General features: G+C 66.4%; 1 protein-coding gene across 3 annotated transcripts in view; it reads right to left on the bottom strand.

The window, feature by feature from the left end:
* Window positions 1-2,350: 2,350 nt before the first annotated feature.
* The window catches only part of NTNG2 (netrin G2), a 49,290-nt gene continuing 24,649 nt past the window's right edge, over window positions 2,351-26,991 (bottom strand). Inside the window, exons 3-8 of one of the 3 annotated variants that reach the window (XM_037492935.2) lie at window positions 12,544-12,716; window positions 10,769-10,792; window positions 6,247-6,360; window positions 4,870-5,037; window positions 3,106-3,240; window positions 2,351-2,586 (exon numbers count right to left, since the gene is read on the bottom strand). In XM_037492935.2, coding sequence (XP_037348832.1) covers window positions 2,351-2,586; window positions 3,106-3,240; window positions 4,870-5,037; window positions 6,247-6,360; window positions 10,769-10,792; window positions 12,544-12,716 — 850 coding nt within the window. Of the gene's footprint in view, window positions 2,587-3,105; window positions 3,241-4,869; window positions 5,038-6,246; window positions 6,361-7,442; window positions 7,518-10,768; window positions 10,793-12,543; window positions 12,717-26,991 lie in introns of all 3 variants that reach the window. The other 2 variants (XM_037492933.2, XM_037492934.1) reach the window with 2 other exon arrangements.

Below are 26,991 nucleotides of genomic sequence, written 5' to 3' on the forward strand. Positions count from 1 at the left end.
TTTCCCTTGTCAATAAACCTTTTATGAACCTTCTGTGTGTGTCTGCAGTGGAGTATTCGTAAGTCCCTTGTAAGCGCGCGGGTGAGGACCCCCAGCCAGGAACCCGTTTAATATCGGGGCTGCCCTATAACACTGGGAGTTCACTGTCCTGGTGTGGGGAGGCCCGTGGCGCTTTCAAATGGCAGCCGGTGCTGGCGTCTACTGAGAAGTGGGTTTGCCCGGCCCGCCCTGTGCCCCCGGAAGTGGAGGAGGAGCCGTTCTGGAAAGACCCGCCGGGACAGCAAGACGGACCCCCCCGGGGCAGGGCCATGGGTGTCAGGTGGCCTGCGGGTAACAGAAAACCCAAATTCCAGTGTTGTGATCACATTAAGGTTTATTTTTTTCTCACATATGAAGAAGTGGGGAGGTCGGCAGCCAGGGCTGGTGTCCCCAACTCTGCTGGTCCTCAGAAAAGCCACGTTCACTTTCCGGGCCCCACCATCCTGGGAGATCCGCTGGCACCCAGGGGTGCTAGGTGGCCCCTCCCCACGCCCCACGGCAGGAGTCCCTGAATGAGGAGGGACAAAAGAGAAAACTCGGAGCCCAAAAATTTGACCAATGGAAGCTTGGTGGGGAATGGGGGAAGGGGAAGCTTTTAAGGAACTTTCTAGAAGCCCCACCCATCACTCCTGCTTATGTGTCATTGGCCAGAACTGGGTCCGTGGCCACTCCCACCGACCAGGAGGACCTGGGTGTTTCATTTTAGCTGGGCTGAGTGGGGTTCTGTTAGAGGATGAGGTGATGATGGAGCTGGGGAAGCGTAGGGGTGGGGGTGGCGGGGTCTGACCTAAGGCACTTCCCTGGGGGGTTGGGAGCTGCCCCTGCAACCTGGTGTTGAGGGGGACGGGGGGGGGGGGGGGGCCTTTGGGCTGAGAGGCTGTGGGACATGTCCAGCTTCCTCCTCAGTGTTGCGACCTCTACTTACCCTCAAACCAAGGGCCGTTAAACAGGCTTAGCACTGCCTTGGGGGCCTGTGGGGACTTGACCATCCCAGCTGCAGCTGGAGCCCCGAATGGCATCTATGGGACTCAGAATCCCATGTGCTCTGGAAGAATCCCATGGGCTCCAGGACCCCAGGGCCTCTGTGGCAAAGGGAGGATACACCTCACACCCCCAGGCTGCCCCTGGGTCCCGGACATGCCCCCCAACCTTCAGGAGAGAAAGCAGAAGGGGAGGGTGGCCCCATCACCTGCCTGCGTCCACCTGGGGAGCTTGGCCAGCAGGGGCCTTGGGAGGAGGTGGTGGCCGCGGCTCTGGGCCGCGGGTTTGGGGGCATCTGAGAGGACAGGCCCACCCAAGTCACATGCTATCGGAATGTCCTGCTGGCCACTCCCTGGACCCCTCAGCAACGATAGGTAGGCTCAGCATGTCCTGATAAGTTTGGGAACACTGAGAAAAAGTGCCAATTGACTTTGGATTTGGGGGGGTAGAGAGACTACCTCCCAAGCTTGGGGATCCTCCTACCACGTGGGTCATTTGGCAGTGCCACCCCGGGCCGAGGCCTGAGAGCACTCTGGGCAGCCTGCCTGGAGGAGGGGGGCTTCTTCGCTTGCCCGGGCCTGGGGAAGTGGGGCCCTGACAGTGAAATCCACTTTTTAAGGCTATTTTCAGGCTCCTCTTCAAACCCCAAACCTACAGGTGTGAACAACACGGAAAGAAAGCAGGCCCCGGACACAGCCTTGAGCAGATCCTTTACTCGAGAGCGTACACCGCCAGCCGCGCCGGCTGGGGTCCCCAGGCGCCCCCCTGCCAGGGGAGGCTTACCACCAACAAACAGTTCTCCACACAGCGAGTGGCCACCCGCCCAGCCCTCCTGCCTGCCTCCCGCCCAGCCCTCCCGGCCTGGGTCTGGCGGGCCGCAAAGGAAAACAGAGAATAGAAAAGAGATCCGTCAGCGACTAGTGTAGGCAACTGGAGTTTCGGGTCCTCTGGCTGATGGTGCCCGGGGGCGGCGCAGGGGCGTCTGCAACAGTCGTGGATGTGTCGGGCCGGGGTGTGGGGCGAGCAGCGCCTCTCCCCGTGCCCTCTCCCCGCCAGCAAATGAGAACAGTAACCATAGTAAGGAAAGAGTGGCGGTTAATACAAAAACTAAGACCAAATGCAGGCCCGGGGGCGGCCCGCAGCCCCCTGCGCGGGAGGGCAGCGCCGGGCGGGGCAGGTGCCGGGGAGGAGGCAGGAGGACTCTGCTGAGTAGCACCTAGGAGCAGCGGGGCCGCCCCGCGCCCTTCTCGGACGCCGGCTCTGGGGTCTCCGGGCCCCCCGGGCTCCCCCGCGCAGGGCACGCATCAGCCTTCCCGGCCGGGTCCGGGGCTCAGCAGGCCAGGAGGGCGGCCAGCCCCAGCAGCAGCGGGCAGCCGAGCAGGGTGGCGGGGCGCGGGGCGGCCGCGGGCGCGCGGTCGCAGTCCAGGTCGCCGGCGTCGCCGGCGGGGCCGCAGCGCGGCTGCTCGCAGTGCAGGCCCGTGTAGCCGCGCGAGCAGTTGCAGCGCTGGTTCTTCAAGCAGGTGCCGCCGTTCAGGCAGAGCAGCTGGTCGTCGTCGCACACGTTGGCTGCGGGGCGAGGGGCGGTTAGCGGGGGCGGCCACCCCTGTGCGGGGACCCGGTGGCCTCTGCGGGAGGCCGGGCGCGGCTTAGCGTGGGGTGCTGGAGGCTGTGGGTGCCCGGGAGCGCCGAGGTGCCTGCCTGGCACCCACAACGCAGGCGGGGGAGACCCGGCCCCGCTCCCTCCGGCCCCTGCCCTGCGGATCCCAGTGCCACCCCGGGCCGGCCGGCCTCGGCGGGTCCCCGACGCCGCGCACCCTCTCCAGTGCCATGGCCGCGCGGTCCATGCTCTTCCCGCCGCCAAGGCCGCTCCTGGCCTTCACCTCCTCGGGGGCACCCCTCCCTCCCGCTGCCCCCAGCCCTCCCCTCCCAGCCCAGCCCAGCCCTTCGCCAGGGACCTCGCGGGGGGGGGGGGGGCTCCACGTGGCACCCGCTCCACTACTTCGGCATCTGGCCGCCTAGCCCCGGCCCTGCCTGGACCCCACCCAGCAGCACCCGGTCCCCACCCCGCGCCCGCGGGGCACTCACGGTGGCAGCCCTGGCGCCAGTAGTGCGTGGGCAGGCAGTCGTCACACTTGGGGCCCACAGCGCCCTCGCGGCACTCGCAGAAGCCCGTCTCGTTGCAGCGGTCGTGCAAGGAACCGATCTGGTTGCAGTTACACTCTGGACAGACACGCGGCGGGTCAGGGAGCCTGTGCGCCCCAGCCTGGCTCCACCTGCAGCCGGCCCTGCCTGTCTCCACTCCCTGGCCCTGTGCCCCACCGGTGTCCAGGCCAGCCGGGGTGTCCGCTCTCCAGGGAAGGCGGGCTTGCTTGCCTGACATCCATTACCCACCGGCTCCCCTTTCCTGACCCCTGCAGTGCGGTCTGGGCTGGCCTCCGCATGCCCTCCCGGGGCCTCCTCTCTGCATCTGTAACTGGATCCTCCCCAGCTCCCACCTATGCCTCCACAGGCCGAGAGAGCTTCACCTAGGCCGCTCACCCCCCCACCCCTGGGGGTGGGCTCAGCCCAGTCTACAGCTCCTTCCCTGGGGGGGGCGGTGCGGAGGTGGTACAGCCCAGGGGCCTCCAGGCTCCCCTGCTGCTCCCCAGTTGGTTTTTTAAGGCCTCTGCTCTGTGGGGAGGGCAAATGTCCCCCTCTGGGGGTTCCTGAAGCCCAGGTCTGAGCCTGGGGGTAAAGGCAGAGGGAGGTAGGAAGAAGGGAGCCAGGAGGGGGCCAGGAGGGCACCGCCTCTGACCGCCCAGAGGCCTGGTCTTCCGCCTGCAGCTGGCCAGCCTGCACGGAGGCACCATTCTGTTTTGATCACTTTCTGGGGTCCACCTCCATGATTCGCAAGGACAGCCCCAGCTCCCCCTCAGCTGGCCTGGTGGGTGGGCATGGGGCCTGCAGAGTAAGTAAAAAGTATCAGGCTTTTCCGCCCTCCTGCCTTTGGATTGAATGCCTGCCTGATGGCGGACACCTGCAGTAGGGCCTGGGCTTGCACCGGTGGATGCACCTGGGCTAAGATGGGGTTATAAGGGCCAGCAGAGGGGCGCCAGCAGAGCGAAAAGAGGGACCGGAACAGAACCAGCAGAGAAGCCGAGGCCACGAGAGAACACCAGAGAGCCCAGAAAAGAGTGAAGATTTGCCGGGGGGGCTGGGAGGCCCGCCAGCCTCCCGGCCCCCGCCCCAGCACTGCCTGCCGTGTACCTGGCAAACTCAATAAAAGACTGAAAAAGCCACCGAGGGCTCCAGGACTCTCCTTCACCCCGTCTGCTCAGGTCATAGAGGTCCTGCTCTTTGGCCTTCCTGCCCCTACAGGGCCTCTGGGGGCTGGGCACCCTAGGGCTGAACCTGGCCTCTACCCAGCAGGGCATGGTTGTGGGCACCCCTTCTAGGTTGGGGGCCCTCGGGGGTGGCTTGGCCTGCCCTGGGCCAAACCAGTCCTGAAACAGGACTTTGAGACAGCAGGTGCCCACGGCGGGGCCAGCTTGACAAACGGCCTCGGCTTCGAGAGTATTTGAAGACAAGCTTCAGCCACAAAGAACTGATAACTCTGAACTGGAAGTGGAGGCCAGAGAGGAAGGAGACTCCAGCTCCAGGGCCTGGGGAGGTTGTTAACAGCAGCTTCCAGAGGCTTCGGTCTCCAGAGCCAGCTGGCCAGAGAAGGCCCTGGAGCTGGGACTCCACAGCCTCCCGGGGATCCTGACACTGGGGTCTCCCGACCCCACCTCACGGCTCTGCCCTGCGGTCCTGCGCCCCGCTCCCCGCGCTGTGCCCCCCAACCCGCCCCGCGCCCCGCCCCGCGCTGACCGATGCACACGTTCTCGTCGTCCAGCTCGGCCGAGCCGTTGCGGTAGTAGCCCAGGCGGCAGTGCTGGCAGTGCTGGCCCCGCGTGTTGTGCTTGCAGCTGACGCACGTCACCACGTTGAGGAAGTCGATGTAGCTGCAGCGGTTGGAGTGGCCGTAGCACTCGCAGTCTGGCCGGCGCGCGAGGAAACCCGAGGGTCAGGGGGTGAAGGGAGAAGCTGCGTCCTGCCGCCTGACACCCTCGCCCACGCACCCCACCGTGCCCTTGGGGAAACTGAGGCCCCGAGCGGAAGGAGCCGCCCACCAGAGACGGGCAGGGAGGTGCTAGTCTCTGGAAAGTGGCCTGCACCCGACAGCGCCCCTGGCCCCCAGGCAGCCCCCATCTGGGAAGAGCCCCCTGTCCCAGCTGCGGGCGGGGCACCAGGAGGGCCAGGGGCCGCGTCCGCCAGGGACCTGGCAGGGTGCCCGGCGAGGTGCTCTCATGGACGCCCACGTGACACCCGGTGGCTTGGAATGATCCAGGCAGGCAGGACAGGTCATGCAGCCAGGGAAGACGGTGGGGGCTCCCCTTCCCCCATCGCCCCCAGAGGTCCCGTAAGGCGCAGAGGCATGCACGGGTGCAGGACAAGATGGCGCGGGCGGGAGCTTGCCCCCCGTGCTGCTTTGGAGGATGGCTGGGGGCCACTGCCCCCCTGCTGGGCCTTTCTTTTTAGCCTGAGCAGGTCTGCAAGTTTCACCGGCCACGAAGGCCTCACTCTCCGGACCCCCAGAGCTAGTGGCTGACAGCCCCCTGGGCGTCTCTCTACCCCCACCCAGTCTGGTCCTCTGGTCCAGCTTGTCCCTCCTCCGAGGGGCAGCCAGCGCCACATCGGCACGGGGACCGGCCAAGTCCACGACCCCGGGGTGGGGCAGGGCCGTCTGTCACGGGGGGGGGGGGGGGGGGGGAGGTTTGGCGAGGAGGGTCACCTTTCCTGCCGTGACGGCCCATCCCTTGGCGTCTGTCCTAAGAGCTCAACCCCGCCCTGAGCAAGAAAGTGTGCCCTGAAGAAGGGACTAGCCAGGGCCCGGGGCCACCCCTTCCCCTGGTCCCCCCGGGGACAAGGACGAGGTGAGGCATCCTCCAGTGTCCCAGATCTGGCTTCGACCGCCACGAGCCCCCGGGCCCCTCCCGGAGAGCCAGGCGGGCTATTTCTGGCCCAGCCTGCCGGCCCTGGGCCTGCCCACCCAGGCTGACTCGCGCTGCTCCGGGCTCCCTGGGGGAGGCAGGGCGGGAGACAGTCCGGCTTCACCTTGACCCAGCAACTCCCAGGGCCTTCTCAGCTCCTCTTGGCAGGAGTGCGGGGGGCGGGGGGGGCCGCTGGGGCCGGCCTCCCTCTCACCTGGGAGTTCTCCAGGAGGCATCATGGGAGATTTGGGCTTAAGCCGGAAAGGTCCGGAGGCCTCGGCAAGGGCAGGGTGCGGGCGCCCACAGCTTGGAGGGGTTAGAAACACAGCTCTTCCGTCAGCCGTGGCCCCGGGGATGGGTGGGCCGCAAGGACCCGCCGGTGCCATGCAGCTCCCGAGGGCCCCAGGTTTGAGGTGACAGCACCTCCGGGGCATGAAGGGGTGCCTACCTCTGGTCCCCTTCAGAGACCGTCTACACAGCGGGCGGGGTTACCCCGTGACTTGTTTCTCTCCCCGGAAAACATGGCCTCTTCAGTCACCTGGAGCACCAGACCCAGGGTGGGAGCTCGGCGCTCGGGGCCGGCCTCTCCCTCCCTTTCCCAGCACTGTCCCTCTCCGGCCAGCGGGAGTCCTCCACCAACCCCCGTCCTCCCGGCCTCCAGCCCAGACCCAGGGGCCCAGGGGCCCCGGCCCGCTCAGTGGGTCAGCAGCCCTTGTCCCCGCGGCCCACGGCCTCGCTTCGGGGCCTTCAGCCGCCAGCCTCTGGGTCACCCGGAGGACCCCTGACTCCGGCCTGCGCGTAGTGGTGCCCACTCAGAGCCGCTCGCCGGCAGAGGGCGCCCAGAGGCCTGCCCCTGGGGCCGGGATGAGGTGGGGGGGGTGGGGGGCGGCAGGACCGCATCCTCTGGAGGCTCCGGGCCGGCCCACTGGCTGCCAGCAGGGTGAGACTCGTGTCCCCGATGCCCCGGCCCTTCATCAGCCACCGCGTCTGGTCAGGCGGCTGCTCACTGCCAGCCTTTGCCCAGCTGCCCTGCCTCCTGGACGGCACCGCCCTCTCCCCTCATCTCACAGGCAGCCCCTTCTGGGCCCGACTGCTGAGCGCCCAGCCCCGAGGAAGCCCCTGACTCTCTGCACCCCATCAAAGCGCAGGGTCCAGTGGATGACGTGACGGGCGGGGTGCAGCCTACTCGCAAGAGGACCGTCTCCGCTTGGCTCTTAAGCCCTTGGGAGAAGCACAGGATTAAAAGGCCTGGTTTGGTGGTGCCACACCCCACCTGTCCACACAGGTGAGACCTGGGGTAGCGCGGGTAGAGCGCCCAGGGCCCCTCCCAGCTGCCCACCTGCTGTGTCTCCTACAGAGGGAAGACGCTCCCTGGGGTCTAAGGGTTATCACAGGCGCTGCCCCCCATACCTTCTGCACTGGAGGACACCTGGGCCCCCGGGGGGCTCTCCCCGAGGGGGGCAGCTGTAGATGGCCTGATCCACTCTTGGGGGAAAGAAAGAAAGCAAGTTACATGGGGGCTGCTGGGGAACCCTGGGGACACACGGAGGCCTCGCACCCCACTCTCAGGGCCCCTAAAGCAGAGCTGTAAGGAGAGGGCTCTGTCTACACAGGCCAAGCAGAACTGTGTCCAGATCCACGGGGAGGTGGCAGCTACACACAGCAGCCGGCGGCGGGCACATCGGGACTGGAGCCAGCGGGAGGGCCCCGGGCCCGAGACTGCATACTCTGGTCAGCCCTTCAGCAGGACACCTGACTTGGGGACTCCCCATGTGGTCCCCATTCCCACTGACGGGGAGAGTTGGATGGGCCGGATCGCTTCAGGCTGTCACCTCTGGCTAAGGCTGGGGAGGCAAACGTGTGTTCAGGTCAAGAGATCAGACATGTAGAGGCCCCTGCGGCTTCCTGTGCAACCTCGATCCAGAGCAGGGCGCCCTCCAACACTGGGCGTGCTTTTCCCCTGACCCCAGTTAGGGTCCCAGGGGGCGTCCAGCCCCGGGTCATGCTGTGGTCCCACAGCGCGGTCCCCACGACTAACAGCCTGCAGCTGGGAAAGCAGCTGGGCCAAGCCCCTGAGCCCCCCACTCTGCCCTGAATTTCAAAGGACAGCCCGGAGGGCCAGGGGAGAAATCTGATTTTTCCACTTCTTAGAGGGATACGCCTAAGGACGGCTGATGGGGGAGAAAAGAAAACCCACCCTCCGGAAGCGCGGGAGGCGGGCCCAGCTGGGAGCCAGGCCTCTGCGCTCACGTTGACACTAATAAGGTGCTCAGTGAGGAGGGCGGCCGGCCGGATTGGCAAGGGCTTCATTAGAGCTGCAGTAAAGCCTGCCCGGAAGGCACTCCGTTCTGGAGCCTTCTCTCCCACCGTCCTGGGGGAGCGGGGAGTGTGCTGGGAGAGGCTTCCTGGCCTGGGGCAGACGTTACCCCCGGGCACCCCTGCCTTTGGCTGCGGGAGGACATGTGCCCTGTGCATGGGCCCGGCTGGCCTCCTTAGGAGGCGCCTGGGGAGACGCAAGACCTTTCTGGGCCGGGTGGGGCGGGAGAGTCCCGCTGGGCTCCCCTGAGACACCTGCGGGTGTGCGGGGAGAACATTCGCGGTGGCCTGCTGGGAGCCAAGAGCAGATGGAGGCCGTCTGTTCCATGGGAGTTGGGGAGCCGAGTGCAGCCCCCCAGCTTCAGGGCGGAGCCCCGGAGCTGCACAGGTGAGTTCCCAGTTCCAGGGCTGCGAGGCCTTCCAGGCTGTTACTTTAAGCAGCTGCTTCTTCCTTTTTTCTTTCCCAACAGCTTTATCCGGGTGGAACAACCCGGCCATAAAATCAGCCGCTCCAGCAGGCTCACCTGTGGGCCTAACCCCAAGTGGGGGGGCGAGCCTGGAAGCCCCCCACTGCCCGCTGTCAGTGGTGGGGGGTTCAGGTATAAGGGCCCAGCAGAGGCTTCAGTGGTTAAGGGGAGCTGTGGCCCCTGGGGGGGCTGTCCTGGTCATTGGCTGTCACGCCAGAACCCTGTTCCCCTCAGCACCCCGGCCTGGCCGGGGCCAGGATACAAACCTGACCATGCCCTCGAGGAACGTCTGCTAGTCCAGCCTGAGGGAGGGGTGCCCCTTCCTCACTGGGGTCCTGGGGGCCCTAGGGGTTCCACTTACCTCATATCTACTGTCAAGGCCTCTGGCTCCTTAACGCCCAGCTTGGAGGCCCCCCCCACCCCCAGCACCGCATCGGAAGCAGCTCGAAGGTGGATGGTGGAGGAGGCGCATGGAGCCCACGTGAAGAAACTGTGGGTCGTGGAGACGAGACGGGACCGCGCGTCCGGCCTCCCACCCTTGTTTGTGGCTGTCCTGGGCTCGGTGGGGGCAGCACAGTTCCGGAGGGTCCCGCCCTGAAGCCCCCCAGCCTCCCGGCCAGCCCCCCACGCCTGCCCAGGCCTCCGGGGACAAGGAGGAGGAAGGCAGAGGGAAATGGTGGGGAGAGCCAGCCTGGGTGCCCCAAGAATTAAGCAAGATGGCGAGGAAGGCGGAGACTTCCCACGGAACTCACCCTGACTTGGGCGGGCTGAGCCCCCCACCCAAAGGCCGCCAGGAGAGGGCCTGGCCCCAGTCGCCCCCAAATGCCAGCATGTTCTAAACCCTGGCCGCGCCGACTGGAGGAGCTTGCCTTCTCTGCTGACGCTGCTCCGCCTGACCCCCCACATCACCAACAGAGGCCAGACCTGGTGGGGCACGGCAGAGGCGGGGCAGCTGGGGCTGCACCTGGGCACCCCGCTGCGGGCTGTGGGGTGCTGGGTCCACGGAGGCCCATGCGGCGGGTGTGGAGGGGGCAGGAGGAGTGGGGTGGTCACGGGGACTTTGGGGACTGGATCTTTCCGGAACATGCAATGCCTTGTCCAGAGACAAGAGGAGTGGGGGGTCATGGGGGGTGAGAGGGAGGGCGTGAGGGGGGCCGGGGCCACAAAGAGAAGCGACTTAGGACCCTACCAAGTGGGCCAGCCGCCCCTGCGGGACCCGGCTCCTGCAGGCACCCTCTCCGCCCTCCGGGACCCCAGCAGCTCGCGGTGTGGGGCGGGGTGTGGCTCCCAGGAGCCCTGGTGGAGGGGTGCCCCGAAGCGTTTCTGAGAGTGGGGGCTTCACCAGCTGGCGTCTGATGCCGGCAAGTCCTTCCCTGCTGACCTGAGAGCAGATGGCGCTGCCCGACTTGGGGGAGGGGCTGAACCGCGACGCCACAAGCCTCCTGCTTCGCTGGGCCTGCTCTGCCAGGGGGGCCTGCTGCTGCCAGGGGGGCCTGCTGCTGCCAGGGGGCCTGCTGCTGCCAGGGCCCCGCCCTCGCCCGACCCTCCTCCACCTCTGACCTGCTCTAGGCTGCTCCGGACCCACCTGGATCCCTGCTGGCCGCCCCCAGCCTGGCCCAGACTCCCCGGCCCGCCCGGGCAGCAAGTGACAGGGCTGCCCGCGGGAGCCGAGCCCCGGCCGGGGAGACTCTGCCCTGGTTGGGGGCGAGGCCCCCATGCTCTCCTGCAGGCGGGACTTTTTCCCCAGATGCGGTGGCGGGAGGAGGGGGGAGTTGGCCCAGGGTGAGGGGCCCACGGGTGGCTCCCCCTACTTTCCAAAGCAGCACTGGGGGAGCTCGAGGGTGCGGGGCTCGGGCCACAGGAGGTGACGGAAGGCGGGGTGAGGGCGCGGAAGCAGGGGGGCCAGCACGAGCAGGGAGGTCCCCGCTTTCTCTCCAGGTGGTGTCTACTTACTGCCCACCGAGCCCGCAGCAGCACCTGCAGGGAGAGAAGCGGGGTCACGAGCCTGTCCCCCCCGCCTGCACGGGACGGGGGCGCGTGCTGGGTGCACCCCTGACCTCAGTGGTCACGGGCCCGAGCTTGCTGTGCGGGAGCTTGGTCACCCCATTTCATTTTCACTGCTGGCCCTGGATGTGAGGGTTGTGACTCCCCTGGGCACCCTGACGGGAACCCAACACCCCCTGGGGCTGCACACATGCATTCCATCTGGGGCTCTGGGGTCCTTCCTGTGGGGGAGGGGGTCGTCCCAGCGGCTCGCTGAGAGGGGGGCTCGAGGAAGGGGGGGTGGCGTCGGCCTGGGGCCTGCTTCAGTCATGTCTTGGAGTCATTTCCTCCCGTTTATCCCTGAGGAGGTGGGGACCCCAGATGAGAAGCTTTAGGCTGAGGACCCTCCAGCCTCACCCCGCTCCTGGGAATCGGGGGAAACCCTCCTTCTGGGGACCTGGAGCCACGCGGACAATTCCCAGGGAGGCTGGGGCGGGGGGCAGTGCCAGGGCCTCCCCGAAACTAGGGAGCTTTGGAGCCCTGAGGGAGAAGGGGTGGAGCCGAGGAGGCCCGGCCCGTCTGTCCCTGCTGGTGACACGGAGGGGTCCAGCCTGGGGCGCCACGGTGCGAGCTGAGGTAAGTCTGTCTGCGGCCCTTGGAGGGTCCTTCTGGTGGAGCCCTGGGCACTGCGAGGACCGAGGGGCGCCAGGAAGGGGACCGGGGGGGGGTGCAGGGGAGGCTGGCAGCGCGGACGAGGGGAGGCCACTGCACAGCAGACGGGGAGGTGAGAGGCCCCAAAAAAGGTTCGCGAGGCCACATCCCGCCCAGAGCGGGGGCAGCTGGCACGGCGGGCAGGAGGGCGGTTGTCAGCACTGGGCTCTGCGTGCTCTGAGGGCAGAGCGTGGGGAGTCTCCCCTTCAAAGGCCTGTCACGGCCCCGACCGGCCTGTCGCGGCTGCGGCGCGGCCTTCAGCCCCGAGGGCCTGGAGTCACATGAATCTTTCAGTGGTGGCGGATGCGGGGCTCCTGCCCGCCTGGGGTCGCGGGGCAGGGGGCAGGTGCAGGAGCCCAGGCCTGGCTCTGGAAGCCGCCACCCACCGGCCTGGAGCCCCCAGCTCACCGTTCCTGGAGGCCTGCTCCTCGGGCCGGGCCCGGTAACCCTCCCGCCCCCTTCCCCAGGCCCCGTGCCTGAGGGCAAGTGAGGGGCAAAGGCCGGGCGATGCCAGCCGAGTCTCTAGGAGGGCAGCCAAGGGCCGGCCCAGGCCCTTCTCCACTGCTCCTCGGGGGCGCCCCAAGGGGTGTCCATGGGCGCACGGCAGAGCTTCCAGGGCTCTTGACGGCAGAGGGCCGGGGGGCCCCAGCTCCAGGGCTGCTGGGGTAGGGGTGGCCCCCCGCACCTGGCTCCGCGCGGGTTGGAGAGGCCCCAGAAAGGCTTCTGCTGAGGATGGAGCTGCTACTCAGCCCGCCCGGGCTGTGGGGTCTCGGCCAGCGCCCCCCACCGCCTTCGGGGTCTTCCCCTAGCCTGGGGCCAACGGGGGTGTGGGGGTGTGGGGGGGGTGAAAGACGGCCTGCGGCTCAGCCGGCCCAGCCAGGGCGCCAGGGCAGGGCGGCCCGGGTTTCGCGGGCCGTGGGGTGGCCAGAGGGTCTCGCTGCAAGGTCGGCGCGGGAGCCGCCCCGGAGGTGCCGCGCGGCGTGCCCACGGGTGCGTCTGTGCGGGCTCTGCGGGGCCGGGCGCGCGGTACGTACAGGCGTTGGGAGAGCCGTGGGGCAGCGGCAGGTAGGAGCCGGCCCTCCAGGAGCGGGTGCGGAAGTTCTTCTTGCACTTGCCGCAGTCGGGCCCGGTGGTGTTGTGCTCGCACTCGCACTGCAGGCTGCCCTCGCGCACCGCGCACAGGTTGGCGTGCAGGTTGCACTTGCACCTGGGGACACAGGGGCGGAGAGGTCAGGAGCTCCCGGGCCGGGCGCCTGGGGGAGCGAGGGCCCCCGGGGGGCCTGGGGGAGCCGCCTGGAAGGGCCCCTGCAGGTCCCCTGCTCACCACGCACTCCCACTTGGGTGGCGGCTTCGGGGGCTCCTGCGTCTCCACGTGGGGTGTTGAGACGCTCTCACCCCCCGGGGGGTGCCCGGCTAATGTGGCTCCCGAGCCAGGCGGGTGACAGGAGCCGCTCACCAGTCCCTCCTGGTGGAGCCCTGGGGTGGCCCCGCCCTTGAGAGCAGCCAGGGCCCCCCGACGCCCAAGTCCCTCTCTGCTCACCCGCACGTGCATTATTCATGCATCCCCTGCAATATTTATAAGCGACTCATTATTCTGGAAACTGGTAAATAAAGGGAAAGAACCCAGCGTTTGTCCTGCCCGTCCTGTGTAAGCAGCACCCCCGTGTCGCCGGCCCCGCGAGGGCCGTTCTTTCCACAGGCGCGTTCCAGGGAGTCGGGAGAGGGAGGAGCCGGCGGGGAGCAGCCCGGGCTGGAGGACGGGGGCTCCTGGCTGCTCGTGGCCAGCCTAGAGCCTCACAGCGGGAGAGCGGGGCGCAGCGCCCCCGGGGCCGGCAGCCGTCCCGTCAAAACGACGTGCTTGCGTCTGATGCGGCCACCGGGCCCGCCACGCTCGGCGGACCCGCGGAGGCCAGAGAGGCGTCTGGCCAGCCGCACCGCACCCCAGGAAGGCTCCAGAAGAGTTGCAAGGGGCAGAGATGGATAAGGGTGGCCGAGATCAGGAGAAAGCTCGGGGAGACGTGGAACCCCCCTGGGTCCTGAGTCCAACCACCTCCCGTGCCCCCAGCGGAGCTGCGCCGCCCCGGCCACCCGCTCGCCGCGCCGCCGCCCACGGCGCCCAGTGACTGCTGACGGGGCCCAGCCCCGCGGCCACGCTCTCAAAGGCCTTCTCTTTCAGAGAAACACACGGACACACTGGCAGATAAAAGGAGGTGCTGGCGGGGACTCGCTTCCCAACAACACGGAGCGGGAGAGCCGGCCAGAGGGGCAGAGGAAACCGAGGGGCCGGGCGCAGCGAGGAGCCGGGCAGGCCTCTCCCCGCCTCCCCGGTGGTGGTGGGGCTCCGCCGTCATAAGTTCGAGAGAGACAGAGCACCCCCCCCCCCGCCACACGGGCAGGTTTCCAAGGTGGATTGTCAATATTTGTAGAAAGCAAATTGCAGAATAACATCTTTAGTAGAATCCTATTTTTATGAAGATAAGCAGAGAGAAATATTTATAGGGCATCTGTTACGCGCCAGGCTCCGAGCCGGGAACAGCGGGTGTGTCCGGTCAGCAGCCCAGAGGGGTCCCCGCTCCGCGGAGTAGGGGTGCTAGCAGGGAGACGACTGCAAAATCAGCAATGGGGGGAGGGTTCGGGGTGACTGGAGGGCACGGGGCAGGGCTAGGGACGACGAGGGGGGCAGGGGGATTTCCAGGGCAGTGGAATGACTGCGCGAGACACTGTCACGACACAAGACTTAATCCTTCGTCAAAACCCACCGAAGGCAGGACGCCGGGAGCAGACCCCCGCCAGCTGCGGACTTGGAGTTTGTACCCATCGCGGGCGGCGCTGCTCGTTGCCGGGAACGCACGCGCCACAGGGAGGCAGACTGTCCACACCGGACCGTGCGGGGAAACCACTGCTCAGCGCCTGCAAACCCGGGGCTGCTCTGAGATAAAGACCGTGGGTTCAGCATGGAGGCCTGCAGTGGCCGGGGGGCGACGCCGAGCACACCCCGGGCGCCTGGGTGGCCACGTGCCCGCTGCGGGGTCTGCAGCTGTGTCATCGCACCCCGCGCGGGCTGCGCCCTGACGGGACTCGGGTTAAGCAAGGCAGCCGTGCAGGCCCGCGGGACAGGAGCCGGGCTATCGAGCACAGGGCTCCGGGGCAGGACAGGTGCCCAGAAAGGACGGCCTTAAAGTAAGACCTGAGCAGAATCAAGAGTCAGGCAGAACGGGGAGAACGTTCTGGAAGGACGTCAGAGCAGGATGGGGGAGGTGCTGTGGCGAAGATTTGCTCAGCCAGGGGGTCTGAGACCAGCTCAGGGTGGGGCACAGGCAGGATTTTATTCTGTGGGTGACTGAACGCCCTCAGTGGGGTGGCGGGGCCCCCAGGATGCCCTGGGGCTCACAGCCACCCGGGGTGGCTTCTTGGGGGACGGTCTGTCTGGGGGACGAGAGAGGAGAGCCCGGCAGGGAGGGGGAACGGCCGGGAGCTTCAGCCCCTCCAGCCACAGGACAGCACCCGGCCAGGGGTGGCGGCACCAGTCACCGGTCACGCTCCCCTGGTCTCCACGTCGGGCCACGGCCCCCCACGGCCTCCATCATGCTGCCCCACCGGCTGAGCTGGCTCGGGGCTCCCTCCGCCTCTGCTCGTCCACACGACGGATATGTGGCCCCCGCGTCTCCCTCCGCACGCCCCTTGGGCCGGACCCTCCATCTGGGCTCTAGCTGCCCCTCGTCTGTGTCCCTCCACTGAAACTCTGCTGTGGGGCCACCTTCTGGGCATGGACGCCCCCGCCCCCCAGTTTCCAGCAGCCCTGGGACCTCACGTGCTCCCCTGCCCGCTGGTCTCAGAATTGTGGGGCGGCCTTCCTTCCCGAATGTCTCCGCTGGTTGGTGGGGAGATGCAAGTGCTCCGTGCTCCGGAGCTAGCAAGGTTGTCAGGGGGGCACGTTGGTCGTAGGGGTGAGGCCTTACTGGGCACCCCGGATGTGCCCTGCTCACAGCCACAAAGCTGGTGCTGCCATCACCCCCAACACACCCGACCCCCAACCCAAGAACCGATTTGGATACCACAGTGGGTGGAGCACTGGCATCCCCCCAATTCTTGACTGAAGAAGTGGAGCACTGGCATCCCCCCAAAGTGACTGAAGATGGAGCCCTGGGGAGGGTCATTCAGGTTTAGCAAGGCCCTAAGGGTGGAGCCCCCGCTGCAAGAAGAGGAAGAGCACAGGCCGCCTGCGGGGGCCGGTGGGGGGGAGCTCAGCAGGAGGAGGCAGCCGTCTGCAAGGCCAGGGGGGCCTCCCAGAGCCCCACCAGCCGCAGCTCTCGGGTGGGGGGGATCCCCAGGGGTTTTGGCCGATGTATCCAGACAGGCCTGCGCGGGCGCCTGTGCGCGGGCATACTTGGCTTCCGCGGGTTTCCTCACTTCCGGCACACCTGGGGCCTCTGGACAGAGGGGTCCTGCGAGGAGGTTTCTGGAATGGAGGCGCCAACTCCTCAGGAATCTCAGGGGGGCAGAGTTCAGCTCCTCTCCACAGACAAGGAGAGTCACCGCCCAGGGCCCTGCCTTGGGAGCCCGGCCTGGGCAGGCAACGCAGACGCAGGAGGAAGAAGCCCCGACCCGCCCGCCCGCCCAGCACAGCCCCCCCCACCCCACCCCCGGCCGGGCTGCGCCTCCTGCCCAGACATTTCCCCGCACCCCTGGGCCAGTTCCCCACGGAACTGCTTTCTGAGTATGACCCCCAAGAGCCATCGGTCTCCCCCAAAACCACCACCTGAGCCACCTGACCCCACCACACAGCCCTTTCTGGCTCATCCGTCAGGAAACACTATTTAGTAATGAACCGAGGGGCAGCGGCGGGAGTGGCAGGGAGAGGGAGAGGCGGGAGGCGGACACAGGGGCAGAGAAAGGCGGGAGGGGGCGGGGGGGGGGAGACGGAGGGAGAGTCGGAGGGAGAGTAGGAGGGAGAGTGGGAGGGAGAGTCGAGAGGGCCACGGGGCAGGGCCGGCCGCCCGACGCTGGCCCAGGGCCGCTGCATGGGGCGGCCTCCAGCAAGTCACTTCTCTGGTCTCAGACCTTCCGTCTGCAGTTGTGCAGGCCGCCTGCCGGTCAGCGCTGATACACTGCAGCGCCCAGGGAGGAGGGAGGGGCACAGGGAGGAGGGAGGGGCACAGGGAGGAGGGATGGAGCACGGGGAGGAGGGAGGGGCACAGGGAGGAGGGAGGAGCACAGGGAGGAGGGAGGAGCACAGGGAGGAGGGAGGAGCACAGGGAGGAGGGAGGGGCACAGGGAGGAGGGATGGAGCACGGGGAGGAGGGAGGGGCACAGGGAGGAGGGAGGGGCACAGGGAGGAGGGAGGAGCACAGGGAGGAGGGAGGAGCACAGGGAGGAGGGAGGGGCACAGGGAGGAGGGATGGAGCACGGGGAGGAGGAGGGGCACAGGGAGGAGGGAGGAGCACAGGGAGGAGGGAGGAGCACAGGGAGGAGGGAGAGGGACACGGGGCTCTCGGCCAGCATCCGCACGGGGCAGTTGCTCAGTTAAAGGCCAGTCAGGGTCACGGTCAGGCAGGCTGGGCCGACGCGGCGGCAGGGGAGCAGCCCACAGGCCCAAGGCCCCGGGTCTGGGAAACTGCCCGAGGGGCAGCGCTGCAGGGGGATGACCTGGGCACAGGCCACACACCCTCCCTCTGGCGCCTCACCCCGCACTGGGCCGCCCAAATGCCAGCTGTTACTCTTCCTGCCCTTGCTAATGGCGGCGGGTGACAGAGGTGGGCGCGGGCAGGCCCTGGCAACACAGAGAGACCTTGCCCGGCAGCCCCAGCAGCCCGGCCCCGGGACACGCCTGGTTCTGCAAACGCTGCCCTCAAACCTCTCCCAGCAGCTCCCAAACCGTACAGGACTGACCGGCCCCCCAGGCCCCCGGGGCCCCCAAAGGGGGACAGGCCCCCGTCCATTTTGAGTCCCTCCGAAACCCTGCTTTAGCTGGGCTCCCGCGCCGTCTCTGGCAGCCCCACCTGCCCCCCGGCTGCCCCCCGGGCTGGGCCCGGAGCACCCACCACCTCGGTGCCTGGAAGCTGCCCCCACCCCCGCCTTCGCAGACAAGTTCTCCCTTTCCGTCTGCTCGCTGAGACCCCAGGGAGCCCCAGGCACCCCACAGTTAGAGGCTGTGCCGGGACCCACCTCCGGGGGAGGCTGTCCCAGAAGGTCAAGTTCTGGGGGGGCGGGGGGTTCTGCTGCAGGTGGAAGCAGCCACCCGCCCACCGGGGCCCGCCCGCCTGGGACACCGCAGCGCCAGCAGGACAGCGGCCCCGGGCCCGGTGGAGCGTGCCCTGCCCCACAGGGCTGGGCTGTGCGGAGCTGCCGCGGGAGCTGCCATCTGGATCTGGGCCTGGCACCGGAGCGCGAGAATCGTGAGCCCGGCCTTCCCTCCTTGGGCGCGCGCGAGCTGCGCTTGGAGCCGGGCCCAGGCAGGCGGGAGGAATGTGGGTCAGGGCTGCCGGAGGTGATGTCACCCGGGCTGGGGGAGGCGCGGGAGGAGGCGGAGTCTGGGTGTGTGCGAGGTGCTGGGAGCAGGGCACCCCGCCAGCATGGCAGAGACCTGGGGGACAGCCCCTGCCTGGCACCTCCCGCACCTGCCGGTCAGGTGTGCCCTGGGCCAAGTGGCTGCGGCTCCTGCCGCCCAGGCCGGGGAGGGGACACGGGGCTGTGCCCACGGAGCCTGCCTGTGCGCCAGGGCCCTTCGCCTGCAAGTGGGGAACCCGCTCCAAGGGCTGTGCCCGGCAGGGGAGCTCACCTCAGGCCTCTGCCGGCCTGCGGAGGGGACTGTCTGCCGCGAGCGACCTCGGGGAGGACACCCCGCTCCTAGGCTGGGGCATGACTGCAAGGATGTGGTGGGGGCCGGGGGCTCACGGGGGGAGGGTGTCCCCCCACTCTGGCAGGTGGCCTGGCCCCCCGCGGGGCCTCAGGGTGGGTGCTGGCCGCGCCCCTGCCCAGGTTCCTTTCCCCCGGGGTCATTCTCCCGGGCACCTCCAGGCCCAAGCCAAGTTGTGATGGGGTGCATGACCTGGGGGTCTTTGATCATCTTTGGGGGGACAAAGGGAGGGGCCCTGACCTTGGCAGGGGCCAAGCAGGTTGGGGAGGGGGCAGCAGTGAGAAAAGAGAGCAGAGGTGGGGGGAACCCAGAGAGGTGGGCTGTAGTGAGGGGCCCAGTGACCGCAGGGCCCCGTGGGGGGCCTGGTGAAGGGGGTGAGGGCAGGGTCGGGCCATGCAGGGATGAGGCGCGGGCGCAGGAGAACCTGAACCCTCTGGGTCAAAAGGCCACCTGCCGAGGCCCGCGCCGGGAGGGCAGCGTGAGCGGCTCGCGGCTCCCCCGGGGTAATGTGGATAAATGGCGCCCGGTGCTCCTTCTGGAAGGAATCAGACCAGCAATTGAGTTCATTGGCCAAATCAAATTTGGGCTTCTGTGCGAAGTCCTTTTTTATTAAGTGCTTTAACGGACATCGCCTTCTTCAGTCTATTGATAAATCCCATTACCCGCTGTAACGCCGGAGGCAGCATCCAGGGCGCGGGCCGTGGGGGCGCTGGCCGTCGGGGCGCCAGGCTGTGCTCCCCCCTGCTGTTGGCAGCAGACACCCTCCCCGGCCAAAGCCAGCGTACAACGGCCTCTCTCCCGCGCACCTGCCGATGACGGGGGCGGGGTGGGGGTGGAGGAGGTGATTTGGAGGTTCCATTTGGCTGGAGAGGGTCCCCCAAGGGAGAGACTCACCTGTAGAAATGGGGTTCGGGCTCAGGTGATTAAATACCAACTCCCTACAAAACACAAGGGCCCCCATTCCTCCAGCCTCTACGCACGCTGGGCAGCAAACTCCCAGGCCATCCTCACCCCGATTCGCAGCTGGGGGACCTGAGGCCAGGAGACGGGAGAGATGCCCCCCGGCCGCGCACCAGCAGACGAGAAGGGCAGGACCCAAGCAGGAGCGTCTCCGGACACCCTGGCGCTGGGCTCATCCCAGAGGGCCTGCGGGAGCGGGGGGGGTGAGTCCCCGTGGTGGCACGGACGGGTCTGGGGTCACTGGAAGCACTGGGAAGAAGTGGGGGTTCTGAACTGGTCGTGAACCTGCCAGCTGCACCAGCTCTCTCTCCCGCTGCCCTCGCCTCCTCCCCTGAGCTCTGGGTGCCTTCCGCCTGGGCTTATTCCCATCGGAACCCCAGATGCTGTCCCCCAAGCCCCACCACCGGAACACCAGCTGTGCGTGCCCCCCACTCCCCCCAGCTCACTCCCATTTCCCCACTGCCTTTCAGAGGCAAATGTCCCCAAAGCCTTTTCTATGTGCTCCTTTTCACCCTGGAACCCCCCCAGGGGCTTCCCCCCCACCGCTACCCCAGTGTGGGTGCCCACTCTCTCTGGTGCGCCCCTCCCTTGGCTTTGGGGCCCGAGCCTTGGGGACTTTCTCCCCCACTGGCTCCCCACTCCCAGTGTCCTGTCTTCGCCAGCCGCTTCCCAGAGCTCCGTCCGGACCCAGGGCAACCCTGTCCCCCCACTTCTCTGTGGTCTCATGAGCCCCTAGTCTCGCCCGCACTCCAGACATGCACGTCCCCATGTTCTGGGGGGCTCACAACAACGGGTCCAAAGTAGAACCCCCGCTCTGCCCTGGGATGGCCAATCCCCAGAGACGCTCCGCAGCTTCTTCTGGAGTCACACGCACGCCTGTCACGGCCGGCACCCCACGCGCGGCCGATACCCTTGACCCGCGTCCCCGAAGCAATGGCCACACCCTTCAGGGGGTGAGCGGGGGTGGGGGGCCCACGCGAGCACAGCGGCGCACGCCCCAGCGCGAGGCGGGCCCGGGAGGACGAGCAGGCGTGGGCGACGACGCGGAGAACATGGAAAAGTCCCAGCTCTGTGACGGGAAAGTCGAGATTCCTTAAAAAGTAAAAGTAGGACTTTCACGGGGGCCGCTTCAGGTGTTTCTCTGCAGAGAAGGAAAACACTGATTCGAAAAGACACCTGCGCCCCGTGTTCAGGGCCACGCTGCCGGCGACAGCCCAGGAAAGGCCCGGGCTCTGGCGCGGGTGCCCGGAGAAGCCACGGCGTCAGCGCGGGCACGGGACCAGGCGACGCCTCGAGTCCGTGGTGAGGCCACGGGACGGCTGTGCACACGCCGAGGGGGAGCTGCAGGCGCCCGGGGCACAGCCCCGCTCCAGGGCAGGAGGGCGCTGCAGACCTCAATGCCCCATGCCCCGGGGCACAACTGAGCCGACGGAGGGAACGAACCTTCGCGGGTAACAGCGCGATGGCTCTGGGGGGCAGCACGTCTGCGAAGGGAGCCCGGGAAGGACAGACGCCGCGGGTCCCGCTTCTAGGGGTGACCTGGCACACAAGGCGCCGAGCTCAGTTTCCGGGAACAAGCTGGAGGCTGGCAGAGGCCGGGGTGGGTGAAGTGGGTGAAATGGGTGATGGGGGTGGGTCACGAGGCGCCAACTTCCAGCCACAGGCTCAGTAAGTGCCGGGGGGTCGCGGAATGAGCTGCGGTCCCTGGGATCCCCGCGGGGGTGAAAATCCCCAGGCAAGAAAAAACATTGTAACTACGCGGCCCTGCCTGGGGCCTCACGAGCCTCACTGGCCAAAATGTACACGGACATGGGGCCCCGCGGGCCAGAGCAGGCGGAGAGGCCTTCACACCTCACGAAGACGGAGACGCCACCGAGGAAAGGGACCCAGTCGCCAGCAACCGCAGACGAGGCTCGGGAACGCGGCGGGTGACAGAGGCCAGTCTAAGGCCGGGAGGGGCTTCCAAGAAGACAGAAGTGGGGTGACACCAGATGAGCCACGCAGGGGACAGGGGTGGGGGGCGCGTGGCCAGGGGGCGCCTTTCTTGGCGTGCACAGGGAGTCCTGAACCACTCACGCATCCCAGGTCACAGGCTTGCACCCCCGAGGGTGTGACAACATGAGAAATCAGGTTTTGAAACATAAAAGAAAGTTTCCTCCGGAAACTCCTCTCCAGCTGCGCCCAAGGGACGTGTGACGTCTCCGCCCGCCAGCGTCTCGCGCCGGAGCCCGTGGGTGCGGCTGGCTGGCTTCTGCCCCACGTGGCCTTGGCGGCCCCTGGGACGGGGTCTTCGCAGAAGAGGCTGAGACGAGGTGGGGTGGAGCAGGTGGGCCCGCACCCAACGCAGCCGCGCCCCCGTGAGCAGAGGACCGGGACCTCCGCCGAGACGAACGGACAGAGGCAGCCAGGAGGCCGCTGGCCTCTGCCAGAAGCCGGGAGAGGCACCCAGGGGCCCCCCAGAGCCACCTCCCTTGCCAACACTTGACTCCAGGCTTCAAGCCCCAGAACTGTCCAGCCCATGCGCTCCTGTCGCCTCAAGCCCCCCACTGTGGGGCCAGCGGCAGCCCCTGGAAAACATGCAGGTGTTTGTTATTATTAAAATATCGTCCGATGCTCTGACCCATAGCGAGGGAGCCCTCACCTGGCCCAAGGGGCACCCACTCACCCCACACTGTCAGCAGGCACTGCTGTTGGTGATGCCTCCCCAACTCATTTGCCGGGCTCCCCAATCTTCGGGACCCCATCAGACCCAGGGTGCCCCTCCTGTCCCTTCCTGCTGAGGGTGGGCCCATCCCCTCCTTTCTCTGTAGAGTGTGGAGACATGTAGCAACAATACATTTACCCCGTCAGCGTTCTTGAGGCTACCGTTCCGCGGCCTCCAGTCCACTCTGCGTCGCAGCCCAGCTCCAGGGCTTCCCAGCTTCACACACGGAGTCTCCACGGCCCCCGCCCCTCACCGCTGGCACCCCCCCCCATCTGTCTCTGAATGTGACGGCTCTGGGGGCCTCCAGGGAGAAGAATGGCATCTGGTCTTTGGTGGCTGGTACATGACGCCCTCCAGTCCACCCGCCATGGCCTGGGTCCTTTTCCTGGCTGAGTAATATTCCAGCGTGTGGACCAACCGAGCCTGTTCACCCACCATCTGCTGCAGGACACCAGCTGCTTCTGCCTGTGGCTGCAGTGACTGCCCGGAACACGGGCCTGCAGCACCCCCTCCAGAACCTGCCTCTCTGCTTGGGGGTCAGCTCTGATGTGGGCTTGCCAGTCGCATGGACACCCCGCCTTCTACACTTGTGAGGACCCCTTCCCTGCACCTTCACACTCTCCCCAATCCCTGCTCTCCAACCCACAGCCACCCTCGTGGGCACACCCATCTCTTTCTGACCCCCAAGCCTCAGTGTGCTCAGCCGTGAGCTGGGAACAGGTCCTCCTGGGAGGGCAGGAGGGGAGCACGTGAAGGCCAGGAGGCGCTCAGGGATGATGGTTAATGTGGCAAAGGAGGAACCCCTCCCACTTGCCCCCAACCTGGCGTGGGATGGCAGAGACAAGGAACCCCTGGCAAACACACCCTCCCTTCTCGCCTTGCTCCCCGTAGAACGGCTTTCAATGCAGAAGTGACTAGAAGGGGCTGGAGGCCGTCTCCTCCCCGACACCCTCTGCCCTCCACATTCACAGGCCCGAAGCTCATCTCCTCCCTCACTGTTTCTATTCTTGTCCCGAGTTCCGTCCATCTCCAGTTACGGGTGATCAATAGGGACAGGACGTTTGTGGAAGAAGAAAAGAGGGTGAGACTGGGTCGGGGTGGAGAGAGGAGAAGAGCAGGGTGCCCCTGGCCCAGGGGTTCCGGCAGCCCTGTGATGAGCGGCCAGGTCCGACAGGATCTGGGGGGCCAGAAGCTCCGCCAGGCCGGGGCCCCACATGCCCCTCTGGGCCCAACGGCATCTCTAGGCTCTAGCTTCCCTCTCTCCGAGGGGTTCAGACTCCTCCTGGTAAAAAGGGCGCGAGGATGCAACGCCGGGTGCCAAATCCCCCAAAGGTGACGCGGTGTGCTCATGTCATCAACATCTACTGCTGTTGCGCAGAACAGGCACCCAGGACCCTAACCTGACACACAGGGCCTTCTCCACCAGCTCCCACAGACCCCAGCCTGCTCTGCTTGCACACCTCCAGGAACGGGGGGCTTACTCCCTCTCCAAGCCCCAGCTGGCCAAGGCCCAGCGGGACTGGTTCCCTGGAGCCTCCAAGAATTTTCTGGGCAGAGGAACCTGCCCCTGGACAGGACCTGGGAGGAGAATAGCATGATGCCCTCTTCTCCATCCCAGGGGCAGGAAGCCAGGGCTGTGGGCTAGAGTTCGGGGTGACCCCTCCGCAGGGCCTGCTGAATGCAGTCAGTCTAGAGACTGTGCTGCAAGAACCCAGGACGGCCTCGGAGCCTGGGGCACGCGGGCAACCCCCAAGTGGCCCAGAAGGGGTCTTCATCGTACCCACACGGGGCTCTCAAGGAATCTTCACATGATATCTGCTGGGTCTGCTTTCGCGGTATCGGGAGAGCTGGCAATATTTGGTTTGCTGAACTTTCAGGGACTTGCTCAATCCATCTTTCCACAGACCACACCCCTCCCTATTTTCTCTCTGGCCTGTGTTCCCCACATATGTTGTCTCTGGGCCCCTGGGGTTTGCAATCCCCACTGACTCAAAAAAGCATACTTCACCCATGTCCTTTCTCTGCCACATCCCTGGTGGGAGGGTGAGCATGGCCTCCCACCCAGGCAGCGTGGCCCCCACATCTCCCTTCCCTGCCCACCACCTAGTCAGATGAGGAAACCGAGGCTCGGTCGGTGAAGGTGCTCCAGCTAATCATCAAGGGGCCCGGTCGGCCCAATGATGCCCGAGTCCAAATTCCCCTGTTGCTTTCCTCTTCTCCAGCCCGCTTGGCAGCCCTCACCCCACACCCCACACCAAGGCCTGGGCCTCGGTGCTCTGGACCAAGAGCTCTGCTCCAAGCACAGCCCGGACGCTCTCTTTCCCCTCCAAATCCAGAGTCCCCCTGGACTGGCTGCAGCCGGGTTGAAAGCTGGCCCTCCCCTGGGCTCTCCTGAGTGTGGGAAGAGAAAACAGCTCCCACCTATTTCCTACCTTCCGGGAACGGGGCAAACCCCTCTTCTCTCTGTACCCAGAGAGAGCAGGACCGGCAAGGCTGGGAGGGGAGGTGGGCCGGGACAGAGGCTCCTCCGCGCCACCCGCCACTCCACTCCCACCCCCATGGGGCTGCCCAGCCCTGTCTGCCTCCTCCCTCACCCTTTATTCTGTACCAGCTCCTCATTCCCAGGCCTGGCTTCCTCAGTTTTTCTGCCCCCAAACCATGTCTCTGCCCTCTCCCAAACCTCATCGACAACCCCTTGAAGCTGGAAATGGCTGACATTCGTGACAGAGTGGGAGGAGCCATGGTGTTTGGATCTGGGAGAGGGAAGAGGAGGGACTTGAGCTTGGGCACGCTGGACAGCCTGGATCCCGGCTGTCTGGTGCTTAGCTAGCTGTATGGTTTCCTCATCTGAACACATGAGACAGCGTGGAGCGCTGTCCCTGGGGGGAAACCCTGTGCTGGCATCAGGTCTGGCTTGCTCAAGGCTGCAACCTCAGCTGTGGGGCCCGGGGGTTCACTAACCACTGGAGAATTGAATGTCTACAGCTCAAAAGAGAAAACGCACATGAAGCCCTCCGCTCAGGGCTCACAGGAAATGAGCTTGGAGCAGAGGCTCCGTGAAGCCCAGCCATGCGCCTCGGCAGGCTCTGGGGGACGCTTCGTGTGACTCCAGGCCGTGAGAGTCCGAGGGAAGCCCAGAACAGGCTTAATCTGAAATCCCAGACTCCGAGAGCCCTGGGGGGGCCCCCAGACAGCTACTCACCCCGGGGGAGGCCCTGGGTGGCCTCTCATCAAGGGCATCCCTTGGGCGGGCCTGTGTCCACCGGTGCCCTGCCCCATCTGCCCCTCTGGCCCAGCTGGGTCTTCCCGCCTGGAATTTAAAAGGAGGAACTCGCTGGGCCTCCCCTGGTGGCACAGCGGTTGAGCGCTGGGCTGCGAAAGCTACCTGCAGCCTCTGCAGCGCCGGTTCGATCCCCGGCCACCGGCGAGGGTCCCACATGGCGCGCAGACCTCTCCTGCCACCCGCTGCTCCCCTCAGCAGTGTCCTTCGGTCCTTCTGCCTGCTCTGCTCCCCGCTCTGGCTCTGGTGAATTCTCTCACTCTCCCGCGCTTCTGACTGTACCCAACGCTTATATAAATAAATAAAGAAATCTTAAAAAAAAAAACCAAAAAACAGTTTGCACTCCCACCAGCAGTGCAGGAGAGTTCCTTTTAAAAAAAATAAAAAATAAAAAAAATAAAAGGAGGAACTCGCAGCCCTTCGCAGAGGCATCTACCCAGGCCTAATGAATCCGTGAGGCAAGCAGCCGCGCCTGCCTGCCAGCCGCCTGAGGAGTACTTACTTCGTCTGTGAATTGATTGCCGCACTTTCGCCACCACACAGCTCACGCCGCCGCCGCAGAGGTTGGGAGCCAAGGGGAGCTGGTTGCTGCTGGGCCGGGGCCTCCCTGCCACCTGGCCCAGGAGGTTTGGGGTCCAGGTGGCGCCTATGCTCGTGTTACAGATGGGAAACTGAGGTCCAGAGAAGGGTGTGGGGGCTGGAACACACCCAGCCCCAGGCCCTCCAGCCCCTGCACAAGCTCTTTGTTTGAAAGGGCTAAAGAATGAGGCGCCTGTGGGCCCCGGCCTGCCCGTCCCTGAGTAGGCGCTGCCCCACCTCCGCATCTCAGTCCCTCCTAGGAGAGAGCCGACCCCCAGCCCCCCAGGGTTTAGGGGTACTATGCATCCTGACTGTCACCTCCCAGCCTGGGCATGCAGCCTCCACCCCCCAGATATGGGGCTGCCCCTGAGCCATCTGATGGATGAAGGTGGGACACTGACCGGGCTCCCAACCAGGCCAGAAAGTAGGTGCAACCCCCAGAAGGCATGGGGACCTGGTTCCCACCCCAGAGCTGCTGTGGTGGGCGGGATGGAGGGTGGAGGGAGCGTCCTCTACCAACCAGACTGTTGCATCCTGAGGGCAGAGGCCCAGAGATGACCTGCGGCCCAAACCTGGACACAAAATAGCGCCCAGAGAGTCGATCCTTGACCCCCAACTTCCACAACAGTGGTCATCTGTCAGGTGGGTTCCAGAACATTCTGATCATAAATGTCCTGCCCTGAGTGGGAGAGGGCTAGAAACCACGGGTTCAGAATCGTTGACCCTCGCGCCCATCCGCTGGCCTTGAGCTTGACCCCACCTCTGAACGTCTGTCCCGGGGTGCACACGCGGTGGGGGCGTGCAACACAAACAGGCCAAAAGCCAGAGTCCCGTCTGAGCCCAGCGGCCGGCGCAGCCGTTTTCCCCGCATCGGGAAGATTTCCTGCGCCCGCACCGACCTCGCCCTGCGTCTGCTCAAGGTGCAGAAGTCACATGCAGACACGCCACGCCGTGAGGCAGCACCAATTCTTCTCCCCAGTGGCCGGAGCTGGGCGCTTTGGAGATGCCCACAGTCGGTGGCACAACCTGGGGTCCTGGCACTGCCCCTGCCCCTGGGATCTGCCATGCTCTTGGCCCTGACTGTGCCCCTATGCCTTCGGGCT

The sequence above is a fragment of the Talpa occidentalis genome, unplaced genomic scaffold, assembly GCF_014898055.3.
Source record: "Talpa occidentalis isolate TD23 unplaced genomic scaffold, MPIMG_talOcc4v2.1 talOcc4.7, whole genome shotgun sequence".
In the NCBI taxonomy this organism is placed as follows: domain Eukaryota; kingdom Metazoa; phylum Chordata; class Mammalia; order Eulipotyphla; family Talpidae; genus Talpa; species Talpa occidentalis.